This window comes from Trichosurus vulpecula, chromosome 3, assembly GCF_011100635.1.
Source record: "Trichosurus vulpecula isolate mTriVul1 chromosome 3, mTriVul1.pri, whole genome shotgun sequence".
Lineage (NCBI taxonomy): Eukaryota > Metazoa > Chordata > Mammalia > Diprotodontia > Phalangeridae > Trichosurus > Trichosurus vulpecula.
In genome coordinates this window covers 334,573,363-334,597,427 of record NC_050575.1, presented here as the reverse complement: position 1 = coordinate 334,597,427, position 24,065 = coordinate 334,573,363, and the positions used below count along the sequence as shown (strand labels likewise).

The following is a 24,065-nucleotide window of genomic DNA, read 5'->3' as shown; positions in this document are numbered from 1 at the left end:
AGATGCACAAGCAGTTTCTCAGTCTGGTACAGACTGACTGGTGCCTGTCTTGACTCCCAAGGACAAAGAGAAATCCAGCTTGGGCTGGAAATAACAAATTATGTCAGCTGGGGTGCGGGGGCTTCATCCATGACACATTCAGGGCCTCCTATATACTCTGGGTCCAGTGTTTCTGGAAAATATGGCAACTCAAAAAGACAACTTCAGGAGACCCCTTAACATTCTTTAATAGTATACATGGTTGGCACACACATCTGATTTGACTGTGTAGAATTACTGGCAAAGAGCAGCACTACATAGACTCTCTCTTCCATTTGGATTTTAAACAAGACATTCCCTAGGGCAGCAGTGAATATGTATGATGATACAAATCAACATTTATATGGCAAGCATGTCTGTTTTATGCCTGCTTTCATACTGATACTCGGGATCAATTTAAAAAAAAACTATCTTTGTTGCTGAATTTACAAAATAATCTTGTATGATGTCAACATACTTTTTGTGGAAGTAAAAAACTGGAAACAGAACGGGTACCCATAACGTGAGCATGGTTAAACAAATTAAAGTATATTAGCATAATGGAAAATTATTGTGCCATAAGAAACAAAAAACAACAAATGAGAAATTCAAAGAAACACAGAAAAAACTGTATTAAAAAATGCAGAGTGAAGACAAAAGGACCAACAATATACAAAATGACAACACTGTAAATAAAACCAACACGGAGACACAGAAATAAATGTACATGTATATGCAAATAACAAATGACATCAGAAGTAATACTGAATACACAATGATAAATTTTGATTCCCACCAAAAGGAGGTAAACAGTTTATGCATTGGTGGGAGAAATAGCTATACTTGCAAAATTGCAGAATTTCAAGTACTAGAAGTTCTAATGGACCTCTTCTACATGCATCCTTTCCTGATCTGCTAGTGTCTTACTCCAAAATTACCTGTTATATGCTGTATCAATCAGTCAACAATCATTTTTATGTACTTCTACTTCATTTTCTTATTTTTCCCCAGAGCCTAACAGAGTGTTGAGGACATAGAATTTAAGAGGAGGGCCAGATGTCAAAATACTGGAAAAGTTCAAATATGGTATTATCATAAAAGGCAATTTGATAAGACATCAAGTAACTGCTTATCCATATGGTACTTCCTTTGCTCTATAAAATCTTTAAATACCCTAACCAGATGTAAAGGGTATGTCTTTGATGAAAATATGAGAATAACAATAACTCCCATTAAATAATGTTTAAAGGTTTACAAAATGATTTCCTCACACCAACCCCATGAGGTAGGTAGTGCTAGTATAACTACTTCTATTTTAAAGATGAGCAAAGCAAAGCTTCAAAAAAGTCAAGTGATTTACTCATGGTCACAGAACCAGTAAGTATTTGGGACAGAATGTGAACCAAAGTCCCATGACGTTTAGTCCAATACTCTTTCCACTACAACAGGCTGCCTCACAGGCAGGCTTCTGCAGATGAATTCTCTACAGAGGACAACTTTAGTTACATAATTGCCTGAGAGGGATGGAGAATACAAGGACCCAGTGAATGTACTAGGTTGAGTATTAAAACAAAACAAAACCCAAAACATTTTACCTAACAAAATAAATTTGATTTCATAGGAAAATATATAGTTCTACACTAAGCCAAAGGCATTCACCAATAATACATAAAATCAATAACATAATTGTTTATAAATAGATTTTTAAAAGGATATTCTAAATAGCTACCTTGAAAATAATTATTACTCAAGACCTCAAATAAGGATGAGCATATACCATTATTTTAAATGAAATCATGGGCAAAAATTCAAATTATTAATGAGGATGAGGAAGTAGGATTATATCTTCTGGCTAACAGAAACAACAAATAATAAAACATGCAGAGCAGATTGCCTGAAAAGGTATTCAAAGCCTCCTCATCACTTAAGATTTTAAATTTGCAGAGAGAGACTATTAGTCATTACAGCATACTAAGTAATTACAATCAAAAACTGAACCAGGATTTCAGAAATTTATGTGATATACTTATCTCAGACTTCCATTAATATAATTTGATATATCCCAGAACATGAAATTAACCTTGGATTCTCAAAGGCAAAGTACAAGCTCTGTAAGATCCTACCAAAGATTTAGGAGCTCAAAGACATCTATATTCTAAGGACCAACCTAGACAAGTCTAGAGAGATTCATAACCAAGATAACCACAAAATAATGAAGTTTTCAACCACAGTAATTTTCAGAGACTATCTGCTGAGTCAGAGAGCAGTTCCAACTTACATCAGTGTTGAAAAAATACCTAACAGCAGCAAAATAGAATCTTCAAGTATAAGAAATTCTAAAGAGGCAGTTTCTACATAAGTGTTCTCCTAATTCCCTCAGTTGCTAGTGCCACCCTCTCCCATCTTCCTACTTACCTGGTATATCACATCTGACAGACTGTAAGCTCCCTAAGGGGAGGGACTATTTCATTTTGTCCTTGTGCCCCAGGGCAGGTTCTTATTTTTTTATTTATTTTTTATTATTAATTTACAACACTCAGTTCCACAAGTTCTTGAGTTCCAAATTTTCTCCCTCTCCATGTCCTCCTCCCTCCTCCTCAAGACAGCATGTAATCAGATATAGATTCTACATATGCCTTCACATTAAACCTATTTATACAATAGTCAAGTTGTAAAGAATAATTATAACAAGTGGAATGAATCATGAGAAAGAAGAAACCAAACCAAAAACAAAGGGGAAAAAAAAGAGATCAAATAGTTTGCCTCCACCTGCATTCAGATTGAAACTCTCTCTGGATGTGTACAGCTTTTCTCATCATGAGGCTTTTGGAGCTGTCTTAGAACCTTGCATTGCTGAGAAAAGCCAATTCTATCAAAGTTAGTCATCCGAAATACTGTGTGTCTGTAATAGTGTACAGCATCAGATCAGGTAAGTCTTTGCAGGTTATTAGGTAGTCCATCTGCTCCTCATTTGACTTTATGTTAGTATACAGTGTAAGATACTGGTCTATGCTCAGTTTCTGCCATACTGTTTTCCAGTTTTCCCAGAAGTTTTGGTGAAATAGTGAGTGCTAAACATAGAAGCTGGACACTTTGGGTTTATCCAAGAATAGACTGCTATAGTCATCAACTACTGCATCTTGTTTATCTAACCTATTCCACTGATTCACCACTCTATTTCTTAGCCAGTACCAAATAGTTTTGATGACTGATGATTTATTTTTATTTTTTTTGGAGGGGGGAAGGCAGGGCAATTGGGGTTAAGTGACTTGCCCAAGGTCACACGGCTAATAAGTGTGTCAAGTGTCTGAGGTCAGATTGGAACTCAGGTTCTCCTGACTCCAGGGCTGGTGCTCTACTCACTGTGCCACCTAGCTGCCCCTAGTCCTTTTCTTAACAGTTCTTTTTCGAATAAAATTCTTATTAAAATGCGGTCAGGAAAGATACATTTATTATTTCTGGATTTTTGCATTTGTTGGAGAGGTTTTTATGTTGCTTTATAATACAATTTAATATCTAGTATGGCTAAGCCACCTTCCCAAGCATTTCTTTTCATTAATTCCCCTGATATTCTGGACCTTTTGTTCTTCCAGATGAAGTTTGTTATTATTTTATCCAGCTCTATTAAATAATTTTTTTGGCAGTTTCACTGGTATGGCACTGAATAAGTAAACTAATTAAAGTGAAATAGTCATTTTTATTTTATTAGCTTGGCCTAACCACAAGCAACTGATGTTTTTCCATTTATTTAGATCTGACTTTATTTATGTGTTTTGTAATTGTGTTCATATAGGTACAGAACAGGTTCTTAATAAATACCTGACTAAGTATACATTTTACCTTAGCAACCCGACAAGAGTTTTAAGTTTTCAAACTTCAAATTCCCTAAAATCAAACAGATAATCATTATTTTAAATCTATCTCCATTGAAATTTGTCTACAGGCTCAATCTTCAAAAACATAAAATTTATTGGAACAAATTTAGCACCCCATGATAATACATACAAATCCACAGAGAGAAGGATAAGGCATAAGCAACAAGCAACTCTATTAGTTCATATTCCCTTAGTCTATAGTCAGGCTTAAACTAGCAGAGAAAATTGGGTAATGGAAGCAATTATTCAAATAGATAGCTTTTATCACAATTATGCTGTATTTAAAATAAAAGTGGTCATTCTGCTTAAATTACCTAAATTAACTATATTTCCCTTCCCCAATTTCACTAAACTTGGTTAAATATGACCTAAAGTAGAATATCACCAGAAGTGAAAAAGGAAGCTATTTTAATTTATAAGGCAGATTTCTTTTCAGTTGCATACAAGCATAGAATTTTGGAGTCACAAAGTATCTATAGGAGCCATCAAGTTCAGACTGCTTACTTTAACATGAGGAAAACAGTATTAGGTAATTCAAATAGAGGGTATAGAATAAGTAGTGGTAGACCGAACATCAGAACCCAATTGCCCCAAAGTACCGGTGCAGCATTTCATGTTTAGTACACCATTGGGAGTGAAGGTGGAAGGTGGGTCAGGACCTATGATTTCACTGATATAAAGAGCTTCTAGTACAGAAACTCTCTCTGCTAATGCAAATCAGTAACTCATTTGTAACTTACAGCCTTAAAGAGTGGCCATGCTGCCTATTAATGAATAAAATGACAAAAATTACAAAAAGCAGTGGGAACAAAAAATTATAAAATGACAAAAGGAAATAAGAGTAAAGTAAAAATGACAATTAATTAATGACTCAAGATCAAATATTGCCCAGGAAATTTAAAGGGATTATTAGGATTAATATCATCTCATATCTAAATAAAACTTTACACCTTAAAAAGTACTTTCCTTGAAATAGTCCTGTAAACTGGGTTTCATTAAATTCAACACACATTTAATAAGTACTCGTTATGTGAGAGGAAAAATGCTAGGGCCCACGGACACAAAGGTATAAAAATAACAGAATTCTGTGCCCTGTTAGAATGTAAGAAATGTTACACTCTACAGGGGGAGAGTAGACTATAACAAGTACATTTTTAAAAATTTAAAGTAAATACAAAATAATGTCACAGTGAGAAAAGACGCCACAAAGGGAATAAGGGTTATTACAGAATAAGGCTTCTAAAACATTTAAAGTGAGTTCTGAAGAGAGCCAGGAATTTCAACAGGCAGGAAGGCAGCTTCTGAAAAGGCATGTAGCAAGATAAGAATTATTGTATAAAGGGAAGAGGCAAACAGGTCAATGAGCAGATAAGAAAGAATAATTTAAGTCTGGAAAGATAAATCTGGAGCCAGATTGTGAAAGCTTTTAAACAGCAGAATCTATATCTATTTAATCCTAGAGGAAACATGAAGCCACTGAAGCTTCTTGAGCAGAGGAGTGACATTAACAGATTCATTTATTAGGAATATAAAGAGGTAACAGTCTCTATAAAGGTTCATTCCAAAGAGAACTCTGCCAAGTCCCCTAGGTAACACCTAGCAGAGAAAAAATAATTCCTTTCACCTGCTGAATATTAGTTGGATACAGCTATTTAAGGGGAGAGAGTTATTTAGGACAGTACAAATTTTATCCAGAAAGAAATTTTAATACAATCAGGTTAGAAATCATACACAGTATAAGGGGAATGAACATAATTTTTGAAAGCATGTATCTTCTGCCAAACAATTACCTGCACCATCCATCCAATCAATCCTACTAAATACTATTGGTCATGAAGCCCTGGTACCATATTATTTCAGCTTGATGAAAACTCAGGTCAAATCAAACTGGAACTTTTTCAAGATTTAAATGCCAGAAAATAAGCAGAAAAACTCCTCAGTTGTTTTTTTTTTTCACCTGTAAGACTTTAATGATCTGACAAGAAAATTTAAGTTCACTAATTATAGTTGAGATTGTAACTAAGGATATTCTTTTGTTTTCTCTGTGGAAGGCATGCTTGGTAACATGACAAATGCATTTATAGGTAGCAGGGGAGAATGTTATAAGATTATCACTGGGCTAAGACAGGAAATAGCTATGGTAAATGATGCCAAGAGGTCACCAAAACCATTAGTGAGAGGTGTAAGATTCTATTCCACCACTATATCATAAAATAACACTGTCACTCTAACAGGTTCCATACTATTATCAAAGGTTATAAATTATATTAAAGCATTTGTCTGTTCAATAGGATTCTAACACCTTATTGCATTTATGGGAAAAAATTAAAGTTATTAGTTCAAACACCACAAAATTTTGAAGAAAAAAAATTACCACAATCAGTTTAAGAATGACATAGCCTACCTCAACTCTTGCTTTATAAAATTCAATATCATGTAGCCTCTCTTTATATCTACTGACTTCACTTTCAAGTTTGTCAACTCTGATTGCTTTTTCTCGAAGTGCATCCAATTCATCTCGGTAAACTCTGGCTGAGCGAGCATCCGAGAGCAAATTCATATTCTAATAAAGGAGATATGTAATACATAAAGTTAGTATTTTTTCATTTTGCATTCCTAGATTCACAATTAAGATAATATCCCTAAAAGGGTAAAGGATTCTTAATAAACTATCTTTTCAAAGGAAAATAAAAAGCAAAAATTAATCATTTCTTTCTTACCAATGTTACATTTTGCAATTATAAAATCAATGTGAAACTGTTTCAATAGGAAAAATAGCAACTGTGTCATAATAATATAAATTCAATTAGAAATTTGACATAGTAGTTAGGGAAAATGCTTTGGAGTTAGGGAGACTTAGATTCAAGTCTTGCCTCTGATACTGTCTCTATATGACAGCAGTTTTGCACCAGGAGGCCCCATATACTAATGAAGTCATATATACGCTCACATATGTATGTAATAAGAACATATGTATGTGCATGCATTATATATATATATATATATATATATAATTTTTATATATGAACACTCAACTTCAAAGTACTGAGTATTACTGTTTTCATGAATAATTTATCATTTAGGGATAAGATAGGAACTTGACCTATAATTTCACAAATATAGATAGATGAGGAAACTTTCTTTACCAATTCAGGTCAGGATCTTCTCTTTAATGTTTAGCCTAAAAACTTGCATACTGTGTTAAGAGATTAAATGCCTTGCCCAGGTCATACCACTAGGATGTGTCAGATGAGATAAGCATAGAACTTGAATCCAAATCATTCCAACTCCAAGGCCAACTATATATCCACTATATTGCATTGCTTCTCATGTTATAATATACATATCTATGCAAGTATGAAGATAATCAACCAGACTAGTATGATATTAGAGGAGATTGTAAAGTAGAATGGTGGCCACAGTATAGCTAGTAGCAACATGAGTCATTAATGACAATGGCTACCATTTGGAAGGCTACACGCTGGGGCTGTGTGATAGCAAAGGTACATGGAGTGGAATAATTTTTCCTTGCCCTGGGTTCTTACACTGTACAGATACTCCATAGCACAGTATTATAAATTTCCCTGAGGTGCTCAATTAAAAAAAGAAAAAAATTACATTGTAGTTGAAATCAATTAGAGTAAACAACTTGAGAACAAAGAATAAAATAAATTGAAAGCTGGAGGGTTTTTTGTTAAAAGAAAATTACAAAGAATTTAAAAGGAACTATAGTGTGGTAAAGAAAAGGTTATGAGTTTTGCCAGAAAACAGTTCTGAATTAACTTAGGGACAAATAGAGTGAGGTTAGTAAATGATTTTACAAAAACCAAAACTATTTCAAGAATAAAAAGATAAATGGTCTTTCCCATCTAATCATTATGATAAAATTTGATGCCTAAAAGACATATCCAACATGGGTGCTTTGTAACATAACATTAATATCTTCACTTGATGAAAAATTTTAGAATTTCAGAGATTTCCTGTTTTGTAAACCAAAAACTATCTTGTGCACAAGGTGCACTCCTAATTCAATGCGTCATAGAGGTGACTTGAGGTCTCAAAGACTATGACAGTAGGATGAAATTTTGTCAGATTTATCAACATGAAAAGGATTTGTTGAAGAGCTGGCAAATGACTATGTCTATTTTGTGAGGAACAATCCAACTAAAGGTAGAGTTTTATAACCATAAGGCAGGTCACCAAGCAATACATTCTTTGATTACAGCAATCCATGAATAAATACAGCCTACTAAAGAATAGTTGGAAAGATGAAAGATGTACCTATACCTTTATTTATTTAAATTTTTTTTTTAGAGGGGGGAGGCAATCAGGATTAAATGACTTGCCCAGGGTCACACAGCTACTAAGTGTCTGAGACTGGATTTGAACTCAAGTCCTCCTGCCTCCAGAGTTGGTGCTCTACCCACTGTGTCGCATAGCTAACCCTATACCTTTAAAATATATATCCCTGAACACAGTAGATTGCCGAATATTTGTAGAGGATAACTAATGAAGAGTTAAAAAAATAACAATCCAGTTAAGTATTGAGAAGATTCTGAAAAACAGGAAATAGTATTAATGTAAAATGTTAAGCAAATGAAAGAGAATGTTAATAAATTGATGATATGAAGATTTAATAATGTTAAGTATTATTAGTGGCAAAATCAAATATCCAGGCACAAACCTCTTGTTGAAGCCTCTTTAGTTCTGTCTCCATCTGTTCAAGCTCCTGTTTACAGTCTAACAACTGTTCTGTCTTTTCCTCCCTTAAATTGAGGGGAAAAAAGCTATTCAATTTAACATTTATTGTAAAAGGCAGTGTGCAAGGCACTGAGGAAACAAAGATAAAAAACAAAACAATTCTGTCCTCAAGAAGCTTATAGTTTACTTTATAGATACAATGTATATATGAACAAGCAAAAGCAATAAAAAATTGTAAAGTGGGGGTGGGTGAGAATCTCTATTCAAGCAGGAACAATATGGCAACCTCATTTGTGTTATATTGGTTCCTAATCTCAGTACTGAATGCAGAAGATGGTAGCCAAAAGTCACTGCTATAGGAGTAATGGTAGATTTCTACATTTAAAAGTAAAATGAAGATCCAAAATATCTGAAATTCCAATTCTCCTGTCAACTTCACGGATTCTCAAAATACAGTACCAATACCTGGGGGTAGATGGAGTTCACTTTAGTTTGTGTTTTCTAAGGAGTAACAAACTTATTTCTTTAATATCTAAAATGTGCATTGGGCCTTTATTTGGTATGCTTAAAGATTGTAATGAACAACATACTAAGTATGATATTCAATCTATAATATCTACTCACCCTAATTATTGATATATTTACATGCTCTGAGAAATTTACTGACATTTTATAATGTAGATTTAGGAAATGTAATATTTTAGCAAGTGTGCCTTTTCCACTAGGCATAACATACTCAGACTGATTGTCTTAATCATTGCAAATCCATTTTGTACTACATCTTTGTTTCCTTTTTTTGAAAATATCCTGCAAAGAGAATGTTATAAATGTGCAAAAGGAATTTCACAAGAAAATGGGATACTAGTGACTAATTTGTGCTTTAAGTAATATACCTGGAATACTTTTTATCCTCAGCATAATTCTGACTCAAAAAACTTACCACCTTACATTTTTATGATTTTGATGTAATCAAACATTACACAAAATTCTCCAGGATTTTAACATACCCCTATGGTCAAGTAAAATTTACTTACAAATTAAATTTGAATGTGGTGCAAAATGTTAAACTATTCATAGTCATCATTACAGTCCTAATTGCATGCTTTATCTAAAGACTTGAGAGGACTCTACTAAATTATACAGGACATACCAGTGTTCAATGTTTAGGCTATCTATTAACTGCCAGTCAAACTAATAACTGCAATCTTTTCACAATTTTCCCAGCACAGCTGTTTGTAGAATATCCTGGGCGTGTCTAATTCAAGAGACACGTAATAATGCAGATATCCACAAATGAAAGCTGCAGCTTTCTGTTTTCTAATTTTCCTACAGACCATGATAGGATTTTCTCTGCATGATTCTACGAAATACTTAATTCAGTCAGTTTTAGACACATTAAGATAATTTGTAGACTGGTCTACAGATTTCAATTCAAGTCCCTCCAATACAAATTATAGGAGAAAAAAAAACTCAACTGTAAAATGAACAGAGCTGCAGTGGAAGAGGAGCCTTTCTCCTTTTGTGGTGCCCCTTAAAAAGCAGAATATGTTTGTGTGGTCTTTACACAAAAATCTCCAGAGTCTATACACTGTAAAGGTTTCTACTCTTTTAAGGATTTAACATACTTTGCGTATACTGAGTGAATTTTTGCCTTTTCTTCATTTATTAGTAATTATACTACTAGTCTGAATTAAAATTCAAACAATTATACAACACCTGACGATTATATAACACTTCAGGTTTTGCAAAGTGCTTTACACAAATTATCTATCTTATCCTCACAATAACCCAATAAGGTAAGTACTAGGAGTGTTATTATAAACAAACCGAGGCTTAGAAAGGGGAAGTGATGTGTCCACGTTGACAGAATCATTTAATGTCAAAAGCAAGATTTAAACTCAGGTTTCTCCTGACTCCAATTTAGCTCTCTTTTCATAACAAATACACTTCTCATTTATTAAGTCATACATACCCACATACAGAGTTCAATTTTTACAATAATAATGCCAATAAAACCTGTTAACATACTGATTTTGTAACACGAAACTATAAAATAATTGATCTATATTTCATGAACTTAAGAATTTCTAAGCCACAGAAAGGTCACTTAAAATCATTGTGAACTTACAACTCCTGCCTAAGCCTTCTTATCTTTGCCTTGGCGTCTGCCAGTTCTACTGATAAATGTTGTCTACTTTCAGTCCGTTTCATGCCTGGGGAACCACAAGGTGACTGTGCTGATGAGGCGTGAGGTAGAAAATGAATACCATCTCGCTCCTCAGAGAGTTCTATAATGGTCTAAAAAATTAAAAGAAAAGATGCATGATCATTTTTGGCATGTATACATCAGAGAATTGAAAACAAAGCCCAAATATACAACAGCCTTTAAGTCAAACATTACTAGAATATACCAAAAAGAATTCAAAATTGAATACAATCGTAATTTCCCCATTTAACAAACATTTTGAAAAGATTCTATTGAAAAATGCATAAAATATATGCTAGTAATATAACACTAATTAATGGTCTTTTAATTTTTTGTCATTCAATTATTATCCCCCCAAATTAAATATGATCCAATTAACCAATTCAAGAAGCAGCAACCATGACAGAAAGGTACTGAGGGAAAAAATACATACAAGATTACTTAAAAAAAACAAAACAAAACCAGATGCAATCGAATCACCAAGCCTCAATGATATTCATTTAAAGTTCAAAAGGTTTCAGAAGTCATCACAAATGGAAGTCATTTAAGGAAAAATACCTTCTACAAGCTCTGCCAAAAACTCACTATGCATAATTTTAGACAAGTAATTGAACTCTGTGAATCGATCAATCTACAAGTTTTTATTAAGTGCTTCCCATGTACTGTTGGTACCTAGTACCAATGCTAAGGGAGGAGAATACAAAGAAAAAGCGAAGCAGTCCCTCTCCTCAAGGACCTTATATTCTTTAGGGACAGATTAAGTGAAAATAACTAAGTACATATAAGATATATAAAGAGCAGATGCAAAGTAATCTTATTGGCGAAGGCACCAGGCATTGTGGGGATTGAAGAAAAGAAAAAAAAAACCCAATGGAAAGGTACGATTTAAGTCTTGAAGGAAGCCAAGGAAACTAAAAGACAGAATTGAGGAGAGAGAGCATTCCAGGCAAGAGGCACAACCACCGCCAAGGAAAGAAGGCAGATGCAGTGTCCTGAATGTATGGAAAGAATAGAATATAAGAAGGTTAGAAAAGTATAAAGGCAACAGCTTGTGAATAAATACCTTTAAACACAATGGCATCAGAATGATAGATAGCATTTATATAATGCTTTAAGACTGACAAATATTATCTCATTTTATCTTCACAGGTGCTTTTCTCACCATTTTATAGATGAGAAAACTGGGGTTGAGAAAGATTAAATGACTTGCCCAGAGTCACACAGCTAGTTAAGTGTCTGAAGCCAAATCTGAACTCAAGATTTTGAACTCAAGGCCAGCACTTTCTATCCACACCACCTAGCAGCCAAATGGAAGATTTTATATTTCAATCTGAAGATTCATTTTCCTTTAAAAAATTTTGGGAAGTCAAAAATAAATCACAGGTGTAAAAATACTGTGAAGAAATTAAACATAAGATGCTGTTACCTTAATATATTATCCTTGAGAACACATTAAGACCAACTAGATAATTAGCTATACCTCACACACCCTCCAGTTCTTCCATATCTCATAGTACCTCTGCACATACTCTTCTCTTAAATTACAATGCCCACGTATGCTCTCAGAATCCACTTGCTAAAATTCTGCCTATCCATTAAAAGTTAGAACATATTTCTCTATTGTTAGATGAATTCCTTAGAATCTTTGATTTCTGTCATACCTCAGGTCAACCACTACCTTCTACGAAATCTTTCCTGATGGCCACATAATTGTTAGTGCCTCCTCTCAAAATTCTACTGTATTTATATTACATAAGCACATAGTACCTCCCCTGAAAGAATATGGACTTCTTGAAGGAAGAGACTGTTTCATTTTTCTTCATACTTCCAGTAGCTAATAGTACCTTTCATACGGTAGGCATTTAGTAAATGTTTTTGAGTTCCTGTAGCAACTAGCTCAAAAAACCGGTGTGTTTGTTCTGTGTGTATAAATATACACACACACATTTAGAATTGCTTCCCCTGATTGAAGCTACTTGAGGGCAGAGATTTTTTTACCTTTGTTAAAAGCTTGACCCTAGCACAATTCCTGGCATATAATAAATGTTTAAAAATGCTTACTGATGGGTGTGTTCTTTCCGTCCTCTAACCTCCTAGAACACTCTGTACCTTTCTTATGTGGTTATGTTCCTATTTGTATCATATTTCTTTGTGCATCTGCTTTTACTAGATAATATATCCTGTGAAGGCTTGTTTATCACTGTAACTCTTCAGTGCCTAACAGAAAAGTTGTGCACATAGTGGGAACTTGATAATGAATTGCATTTATTTAAAAAGTAATTTTAAAAATTATACTATAAATTAAGATTCATTTTAATTCAATTTAAAAAACATTTATTATACACCTATAACGTGCAAGGGCAACGAGGTGAAACAGTGGATAAAATGTCAAGCTTGGATTCAGGAAAACTCATCTTCATGAATTCAAATCTGGCCCCAGACATCTCTAACTGTGTGACCCTGGGCAAGTCAATGTTTGCCTCAGTTTCCTCATCTGTAAAATAAGCTGGAAAACAGAATGGAAACCACTCCAGTATCTTTGACAAGAAAACCTCAAATGGGGTCGTCACAAAGCGTCGGACACGACTGAAAAACAACAATATAATGAACAAGGAATAGTACTTCTATAGTGCTTGTATAAATTTTATGAAGTATTATATAGTATTGTATAAATATAAATCTTAAAAGGCTGTATTATCATTGTTGGTGGGGGCAATGACAACAATAATAATGATGATAATAATGCCCTTATTATAGCTAGCGCAAGAGTCTACACGTATATACAAATTAACTTTAGTTTCTTTTTTTTAATTTATTTTTTATTTTTAGTTTACAACACTCAGTCCCACAAGTTTTTGAATTCCAAATTTTCCTTCCCTCCCTTTCCTCCCCACTCCAAAACAGCACGTAATCCAATGTATGTTCTACATATACCTCCACGTTGAACTTATTTATATAATAGTCCAGTTGTAAAGAAGGATTATAACCAATGGAATGAATCATGAGAAAGAAGAAACAAAACCAAAAAAGAAGGGGAAAAAAAAGCAAATAGTTTGCTTCAATCTGCATTCAGACTCCATAACTCTTTCTCTGGATGTGTATGGCTTTTTCCATCATGAGTCTCTTGGAGCTGTCTTTGAACCTTGCATTGATGAGAAGAGCCAAGTCTATCAAAGTTAGTCCTTACAGATACCATGTGTCTGCAATTGTGTAGAATGATCTCCTGGGTCTGCTCCCCTCACTCAGCATCAGTTCATGTAAGTCTTTTTTCCAGGTTACAACGAAATCTATCTTGCTCCTATTTCTTATAGCACAATAGTATTCCATTCCATTCATATACCACAATTTATTTAGCCATTCCCCAATTGATGGTCATCCCCTTGATTTCCAATTCTTCGCTACCACAAAAAAGAGGTATTATAAATATTTTTGTACATACTGGTCCATTTCCCACTTCTGTGATCTCTTTGGGATACAGCCCTAGAAGTGGTATCACCGGGTCAAAGGGTATGCACATTTTTATAGCCCCTTGGGCATAGTTCCAAATTGGTCTCCAGAATGGCTGGATCGGTTCACAACTCCACCAACAATGTAACAATGTTCCAATTTTCCCACCTCCTCTCTCCAGTATTTATCATTTTCCTGTTTTGTCATGTTAGCCAATCTGACAAGAGAGATGTGGTACCCAAGAGTTGCTTTGATTTGCATCTCTATTCAACAGTGATTTAGAGCATTTTTTCGTATGACTATAGATATCTTTAATTTCTTCCTCCGAGAACTGCCTGTTCATATCCTTTGACCATTTCTCAACTGGGGAGTGACTTGTATTCCTATAAATTTGACTCAGTTCCCTGTATATTTTAGAGATGAGGCCTTTATCAGAGATACTTGTTGTAAAGATTCTTTTCCAAGTTTATGCTTCCCTCCTAATCTTTGTTGCATTAACTTTGTGCAAAAACTTTTCAATTTAATATAATCAAATTTTTTTTTTTTGCATTTTATAATGCTCTCTATCCCTTGTTTGGTCATGAATTCTTCCCCTTCCCAAAAATCTGACAGGTAAACTATTCCTTACTCTCCCAAACTGCTTAGAGTATCAGCCTTTATTCCTAAGTCACAAACCCATTTTGACTTTATATTGGTATGCAGTGTAAGACACTGGTCTATGCCCAGTTTCTGTCATACTATTTTCCAGTTTTCCCAGCAGTTTTTGTCAAATAGTGAATTCTTAAACCAGAAGCTGGATTCTTTGGGTTTATCAAAGAATAGATTGCTATAGTTGTTGACTACTGTATCTTGTGTACCTAACCTATTCAACTGATCCACCACTCTGTTTCTTAGCCAGTACCAGATAGTTTTGATGACTGTTGTTTTATAGTACAGTTTAATATCTGGTATGGCTAGGCCACCTTCCCTAGCATTTCTTTTCAATTCCCCTGATATTCTGGACCTTTTGTTTTTCCAGATGAATTTTGTTATTATTTTATCCAGCTCTGTAAAATGATTTTTGGTAGTTTGATTGGTATGGCACTGAATAAGTAAATTAATTTAGGTAAAATTGTCATTTTTATTATATTAGCTCAGCCTAACCACGAGCAACTGATATTTTTCCATTTACTTAGATCAGGCTTTATTTGTGTGAAAAGTGTTTTGTAACTGTGTTCATATAGGTCCTGAGTTTGCCTTGGCAGGTAGACTCCCAAATATTTTATAGTGTCTATAGTAACTTTAAATGAAACTTCTCTTTCTATCTCTTGCTGTTGAGCTTTGTTAGTAATATGTGGGAATCCTGAGGATTTATATAGGTTTATTTTATATCCTGCAACTTTGCTAAAGTTATTTATTATTTCAAGGAGTTTGTTATTTGATTCTCTAGGATTCTTCAAGTAAATCACCTTATCATCTGCAAAGAGGGATAATTTAGTTTCTTTTTGACCTATTCTAATTCCTTCAATTTCTTTTTCTTCTCTTATTGCTAAAGTTAACATTTCCAGTACCAAATTGAATAATAAGGGGTGATAATGGACATCCTTGTTTCACCCCCGATCTTACTGGAAATGCATCTAGCTTATCCCCATTATATATAATGCTTGCTGATGGTTTTAGGTAGATACTACTTATAATTTTAAGGAGGACTCTGTTTATTCCTATGCTTTCTAGTGTTTTTAACAGGAATGGGTGTTCTACTTTGTCAAAAGCTTTTTCTTCATCTATTGAGATAATCATACGGTTTCTGCTAGTTTTGTTGTTATGATCAATTATGCTGACAGTTATCCTAATATTGAACCAGCCTGGCATTTCTGGAATAAATCCTACCTGGTTGTAATGTATCATTCTCATGATAAGTGCTGAGATCTTTTTGCTAATATTTTATTTAAAAATTTTGCTTCAAAATTCATTAAGGAAATTGGTTTATAATTTTCTTTCTCTGTTTTGACTCTCCCTGGTTAAAGTATTAGTACCATATTGTGTCATAAAAAGAATTTGCCTATTTCCCCAAATAATCTATAAAGTTTAGGAATTAATTGTTCTTTAAATGTTTGATAGAATTCACATGTAAATCCATCTGGCCCTGGAGATTTTTTCCTAGGGAGTTCACTGATGGCTTGCTCAATTTCTTTTTCTGAGATGGAGTTATTTAGGTATTTTACTTCCTCTTCTGTTGACCTCGGCAGTTTTATTTTTTGTAAATATCCATCCATCCATTTCCCTAAGATTGTCAAATTTATGGGCATACAATTGAGCAAAATAATTCCTAATTATTGTTTTAGTTTCCTCTTCATTGGAGGTGAATTCACCCTTTTCATTTTTGATACTGGTAATTTGTTTTTTTTTTAATCGAATTGACCAAAGGTTCATCAATTTTATTGGTTTTTTCATAAAAGCAGCTCTTAGTTCAATAGTTTTCTTGATTTCAATTTTACTAATCTCTCCTTTGGTTTTCAGTATTTCTAATTTGGTATTTAATTAGAGATTTTCAGTTTCTTCTTTTTCTACCTTTTTCAGTTGCATGCCCAATTCACTGATCTCCTCTTTATTTTATTCATGTAAGCATTTAGAGATATAAAGCTTCCCCTAAGAAGTGCTTTTGCTGCATCCTATAAGTTACGGTATGTTGTCTCATTATTGTCATTCTCTTGAATGAAGTTATTGTTTCTATGATTTGTTCTTTGACCCACTCATTCTTTAGGATTAGATTAGTTTCCAATTAACTTTCAGTTTATCTTTCTGTGGTCCTTTATTACAAATAATTTTTATTGCATCATGATCTGAATGCATTTCTAATGCATTTATTTAATTCAGTGAGTATTTATTGGGCAAATACTTTTTGCAATGGGTTGTGCTATGTGCTGGGAGCATGAAGTTAAAAATTAAGCAGTCTCTGCTCTCAAATAGCTTACGTTGTAGTTGGGGATGATGTACAGGCACACAAGGAAAAAAAATGTTTTATATTTTTATCTGAGTAAATACAGAACATATACAAAAAAAGATACAGCATAAATTTTAAGAGCTAGAGAACATTAATGAGAGATGGGAGATTGGAAAAGGTCATCTGTAGACTGTGGCACCTGAAGTGTGCTTTGAAGGAAGCAAGATATTCCAAGAGGCAGAGATGAAAGGGGAATATGCTCCAAAACTGATTTTCTTGTATTCCTCCCTTATTAAAATATAAGTTCTTTGAGGGCAAAGTCTGTCTTCATGTTCATACTTGTATCACCAGTGCCTAATACATAAAAGTTTTCTGACTACTTGAAATATGGCCCTCTTATCTACTATACCATACTGCCTTTTCCAGGTTCATTTATATCATTAAAACAGGCAAGTAGGCATTAAATAATTGATCTTTAATTCATTCATTTAATTCAAACATGGGGTGATCTGTGCAAAAGTATAGAGGGAAGCAATGAAGTGTTATATAAAAATCACTAGTAGGCTAGTTTGACTAGAACTAAGAAAATGTGGAAGGATGTAATAAGAAATAAGATGGAAAAGCCAGGTGATTATAGAGGACTTCAAATACCAGAATGAGAATTTTGTCTTAAGTAACTGAGAATTTCTGAATAAGGTAACATGGTCAGATTGTCTTCCAGGCATATCAACTTGGCAGCTGTGGAGAAGATGGACTGGAGATGGGAATTGGAAACTGGGAGAACAATTAAAGGATATTTCAACAGTCTAGTATGTATCCTCTTTGTATATAGATGTTTTCATGTTGCTTCCCCCACTAGACTACGATCTCCTTGACAGCAAGGGCTGTCTTTTGCCTTTCTTTGTATCCCCCCATACTGAGCACACAGTGCATGGAACAAAGGAGGCACTTAAATGTTTACTGACTGAATTAGGGTAGAGGTTATAGAAATGGAGAGGGATAGATGAGAAAGATTGGGTAGAACTGACAAGACTTTACAAATGAAGGAACATGTGTTAAATATGGTGGGAGAAGTGATTCTCAGGTTGCGAGCCAGAGTGACTAGAAAAATGGTGGCACCCTTAATAGAAATAAGGAAGTAAGGAGAAGCGATAAGAATTTGGGAGGAAATATAATTATTTCAAATTTGGATATACTGAGGTATACTACTTTCCCAAAACATTGCCCCCACCCTGACACATACATATTCAATTTTGATTATTTTATTACAAGCTATGTAAGTCTGAGCTGAAACAATTTGTATATGTGAATTTGTCAAGGAGAAACAAAAGCATGACGAACATTACAGCAGGGCCTCATTATAGTAGGAACCATGTAGATGATTTATTTAAACTTTTCAAAAATAACAAATATAGAACAAAGGACTTGGCAAAAAGAGAAAGCAAAGAAAGTATGACAGAGAAGGTAACAGAATAGTATCCAATTTGGGAAAGGGATTGAAACAGAAAGCAAATGGGAGAATCAAATATAATTAGGATACATATTTTTGAGGCATGTTTCCCCAAAGACTCTCTCTTCTTAGTCTCTCTTAACTGCACTGATTCTTTTAAAATTTGGTCTAAGCTCTAAAATTACTGTTTATTCCCCACCCATAACATTTCTTCTTTTGGTGCCTGGAAATAATGGAAAAGAAACTTTAGAAGTGAACTTGTATGCATAATATGTTCACAAATGCGAGTGTGAATTTTTCCCTTATGGTGTTTTTCCCCATCACAAGATCAACTACAGAAATCAATAATAGTCTGAGTTGTGTGGTTCGGCTGCTAAAAAATTATATTTGCCAACCACATGCATTTTTCTAGTCTTCAAAATGGCCAAATGCCTTCACATGACAGAGAGAGAGAGTTAAGTATATTTTCTCTCATGCTGGAAAACAAAGTCTGCCTAAAGTCATTTTTTGGCACAATTCTGCTAGAATTTGAGAACTTTTGAGACAGATATTTTATCCAAAACACCTGCTATTCTCTTTGACCTTATTTTTCCACTCTTTAAATATGGCAATAAAACCAAGAAATTAACTTTAAGCATGTCCTTACACTGCTAGTCCATTTTTTTTTCACTTGCATAAATACATTTTCAGTCTCACACTTCTGTATTGAGCCAGAGCCATGAGGATAAGACTTAAAAAAGCCATACAGGAATAGTAAGAATTTTTTTAAAAAGAAAATTTAACATCTACAATTCATTTTTTTTAAGTTGGGACTTCTATATTGCTCTAGAATAGTTCCTGTGCCCCACATAAATGTGGAAATATAATACTTTAAGGATAGCTCCTCAGAAGAAGAATATTTTTAAAACCATGTGAATTATTAGGACTGTTTTACCTTTAAGTTAAAAACAAGTTAACAAACACAACAACAAAAAATAAAACACATACCTCTGTGTGTTCATCTCTCTCATCTATAAGTCTTTTTAAATGTAATGCCATATTTTTCAAGAGTGGCTCAAGATCCTCCTGAGAAATATCAGTCACTTCCATCCACTGGAGATCGAATACGTTTTCCTGATTATGTGTTACCTTTTCAAAGCAAAAAATAATCTTAAAATGTAGTATTTAATATTAAGCTCTTGAATAAGAAAACCGGATAAATGTACCAAGCACCAAAGATCAGAAATCAAAAGGAGAAAAAATTGGGCAAACTTTTTAAATTTAATTACTTATTTCAAATTCAGATTTTCCTTCCATGTATCAACTGACAACAAAATAGCTAATACAAAAGAATCAATTTAATTTTGCTACAGTATTAGCTCAATTATCAAACAACTAGTTTAATAAACATAAAATTAGCAAATCTAGTGGACCTGAACATATTTGAAATGCATATGTGAAAACATCTCTATAAGGAGACGATTTCAATTGAATGTTCTTAAGATGAATTTCTAAGGATTTACTTTACAAATTAACATTCATAACATCTCTGTCGAAAGTGATCACACCAATATTCAAAAGTAAAAAGTTGCAAATCTACAATAAATGATGTTATTCCATTTGAAAAGCTAGACTTTTATGAAAAGCATAAAGAACCCTAAAGAACTTATTTTTTTTTTTTGAATCAGAGATTTCCTTGGTATAGGGAATTCCTGATGAAGAAACTCCTAGAAATGTTCATTGGCTCTTGAAACTTGAGAGTTCCAGAAAGCCACAGGAGTAACTGAGAGGTTAGTATGAACTATTTGAGACCAGGGCCTATGTTGCCTATTTGTGAATTCAAAATCTAGCACGCTTAGCACAAGGCTTTGCACACAGTGAGCTCTTGTTAAAATGCTTTTTCATTCATTCAGTCATTCATTTCACTCATGTTAGAATCAAACCCAGTATATAGAAGGTGGGACTAGAACCCAGATTTCCCTGAGTCAGAGGCCAGGACCTATCAACTACACCATGATGTTTCTCATCACTTGCATTTTTAAAAAATGAAACCTTAATCAAAATCTGTAACATCAACCAGTTTCACTTTGGGAAAATGAAAATAAGAGGTATACAGGATGGTAAAACACAAAGACCTGATGACCTGGTGTTTTAGAGTTCAGTTTTGTCAGCAAAATTTGCCATCTTTACTTTTCACAATTCTCAACAAAAGATCATAATAAAGGAATATGTGATTTTTACATTTTCTGGAAAATACATACTAATTTTAACTGTCATTTTTATATACATATATACAGCACATTATCACACGGCTGAGAAATTTAGGAGTTGCTTTTATACTCATCAATAAATACCAGGTAGGTATGGAATACTCATTATTTTTAAAAAACTGTCTCCATTTTAGTATAGTGGTTCAAATTTAGGAACGCCCCCCCCCCCAATTAGACAAAGTATAAACTATTTTCTTGCTGTTAGTACTACCAAAGGTAGAGAAGTTAAGATGCGAAATGCCTCAGAAATTTTAGGTTGCAATTTTCAGAAAATAATCACCCACCATCCTTACCAAGTGGTACTGCTCAAATTATTCATTATGAAATATTCAGATTAAATGTGTACTTTAAATCATAAAAATACAGCAGTCGAGGGTTAAGACAAAAAATTTTGAAACAGCAGTTGAAAAGTTGAAAAGCAATAAATCAATAATCTATGAACTATACTTATGTATAGGGAGGCAGGAAAAATTAATGTTGATGAAAATGACATGTTAGTAATTAGATGAATGCCATCAGAATGCCATTTCCATGTTAAAAGTATTTTAGTCTATTGACATCATGAGGTTGTTGAGTGTGTATCTTCATTTGTAAAACAAATAGAAATACCTGGTATTTGAGAAGCCATTCAACTTAAAGCCTAAAAAAACTCAATTGAGTTAAAAGCAAACATGGAGTACATTAAAGGAAGCATTGGCTGGTACTAAATATCTGTGTGAACAATTCTAATTTAGAATTGATATACATAAGAAATGTACTATGGCTATATTGTTTATACTGTTACTTTCTTATACTTAGATATTACCAGAAATTACTAAATTAGTGGATAAAGGCAAACAAAAAGTAAAAACAGCATTAAACAGGCAGTGTTGAAAAGGAAACGAGTGAAAAATGCCTATAATTCAAAGTTATACACATTATGTGTTTGTATTGTTATTTCACATGCTTTTAAAATCAAAGAGAAGGCAGAATTCTTATTAAAACTACAGAAATCAGCATGAATGCTCTTAACATTATGGACAAATAGCTGAATTTTAATTTGTGAAATACACTGAAACACATGGCATAATGACTTTGTTGAAACTGACTTCCAAAAGCTATTTATAAATTGTTCACAGGCATACCTGCGACCTCACACTTTCCCATGGTAACTCAACATTGGAAGTGTTGAGAAAATTATTCTTTGCTCTTTTTAATCATGGATGTTCCACTACAGTGTTTAACCTATCTTCTTAGCTGCATCGTATTTTTCTCTGTTAATGTTTAAGTAGCTTAGTGTACATGATATTAAAATTTTTCTTTTCCTGTAGATAAATTGAAGAGAATAATGTATTGATCAACTGATATACCCCTCGAAATATGAATTTCTTTTATTTTAACATTTTTTCTAATTCTTTTGTTTTTTGAGGGGGGAAAGCAGGGCAATTGGGGTTAAGTGACTTGCCCAAAAATCGCACAGCTAGTAAGTGTGTCAAGTGTCTGAGGCCGCATTTGAACTCATGTCCTCCTAGCTTCAGGGCTGGTGCTCTACTTACTGTGCCACCTAGGTGCCCCTTAAATTTTTCTTTATTTTCTTAATTACCATCCACAGAAGTCAGCACTCTTGTAAAAAACAGTATCATCAAAAGTAAATATTAAAATGTATAAAACTATATGTCCTATTACTAAATATTTCCTGTATGTGTTTGCTTGCTTTCGCTAACTTTTTATGATTAACAGAACATTTTCAATAATCACTGATATTTTGGAAAATATTTAAATTTGAGTTGTGTATAATAAAAGCTGTAACTGAAAATCAAAACAGTAAAAAAAAAAAAGACAAGCAAGTAGGATTCAAGTGTGTGTCACAGATACTAATTATCCTTCTACTGCTATGAAGTTCTTAAGATCAAAAGTGCTCCATTATGGTTAACGTTGCTGTGAAAAGAATTTTTTTCATTTCTCATGGTCTTGAAAAGTACAGATTCCTTTCCTTTCTCTTTCATGGCTCTTAGTGTTCAGCATACTGAAAAAATAGGCATCTCATCCACATACCTGACCTTGCTAAACTAAGATAGTAATTGTGATTTTTCCCAAAAGTCAAGAAAATTCTACAAATTTCATGTTAAAATGACGTCATTCAACAAGATAAACTGCACAAAGAAATAAGTAACTAAGCTAATTACCTCTTGAATGTGTGCGGCAACTGCTGCTTTTGTGTCAAAATCTAAACCTTGGATTCGTTCAATGAATTCTTCTTTCTTCTGACACTAAAATAAACGAATAAATTTACACCTTTAAAGTATTCTTCAATGTCATTATAAACTAAGCACTAGGAAATTTAATTTGATTTGTCTCACTAAATATTGATGAATGCTTTGGTATACTTACCTAATAAAGAAGCATTTAGAAATGCAGTAGTTTATAAAAGTACAGGGTATAAAAATATAGAGGAAAAAAAAAAACAGAAACACACACAACTTTCATTAGGAAAATTCCAAAGTGGGCAGTCTTTACACAACCCTTTTGGTGAGGTCAGTATATTATTATCCTAACTTTGCAAACAGAAAAGTAGAGACACAAGAACTTGTTTCAGAGCAGAGAAATTACTTGCCAAAAAACACACAGTGAGTCAGTGGCAGAGCTCGGAAAAGAGCCAAGATGCCTGACTTTCAGTCGCTGGCTATAACCAACAATGTAGCTTTTCTTCTCAGAATTTTTTTTTAAATCTTCACTTCAGGCCTATAATCCACAGTAATATTTTAAGTTACCACATTTTATCCTTATCAGAAAGAAATCACATACCTACCTGGAGCATAGCTTAATATTAACATAGTTAACAAAATTAATGCTACCTTATTTCATAACACCAATAAATGACTGAAGGTAAATATTTTAAAATTGAGCTTCATTTTAAAGTCCACATTTTCTTCCTCATGCCTCCTCCTTTGCTCACCCCAAAAGGAAAAACAAAAGTCATTATAAACATGTGTAGCTAACAGAAAAAAAAAATCCTGCACTGCTCATGTTCATTTCATTTTGTATCAGTTCATACAAGAATTCCTGTTTCTACGAAAACATCTTCATCATTTCCTAGATTATAATATATACCAGAACTATCAATAAGTCACTCCCCAATTGATGGACACTCCAGAGCTTCTAATTCTTTGTTGCTGAAAAAAGGGCTAAGAAAATTTTTATATGTGGGTCCTTTTCC

The 24,065-nt window shown here is 33.5% G+C and overlaps 1 protein-coding gene across 9 annotated transcripts in view; it reads right to left on the bottom strand.

The window, feature by feature from the left end:
* CCDC88A (coiled-coil domain containing 88A) overlaps positions 1–24,065 on the bottom strand; it is a 163,069-nt gene that overhangs the window by 75,356 nt on the left and 63,648 nt on the right. For all 9 annotated transcript variants that reach the window (XM_036748447.1, XM_036748448.1, XM_036748449.1 and 6 more), the window contains exons 6-10: positions 23,035–23,118; positions 19,608–19,748; positions 10,723–10,892; positions 8,578–8,659; positions 6,298–6,456 (exon numbers count right to left, since the gene is read on the bottom strand). In XM_036748447.1, coding sequence (XP_036604342.1) covers positions 6,298–6,456; positions 8,578–8,659; positions 10,723–10,892; positions 19,608–19,748; positions 23,035–23,118 — 636 coding nt within the window. The remainder of the gene's footprint in view (positions 1–6,297; positions 6,457–8,577; positions 8,660–10,722; positions 10,893–19,607; positions 19,749–23,034; positions 23,119–24,065) is intronic.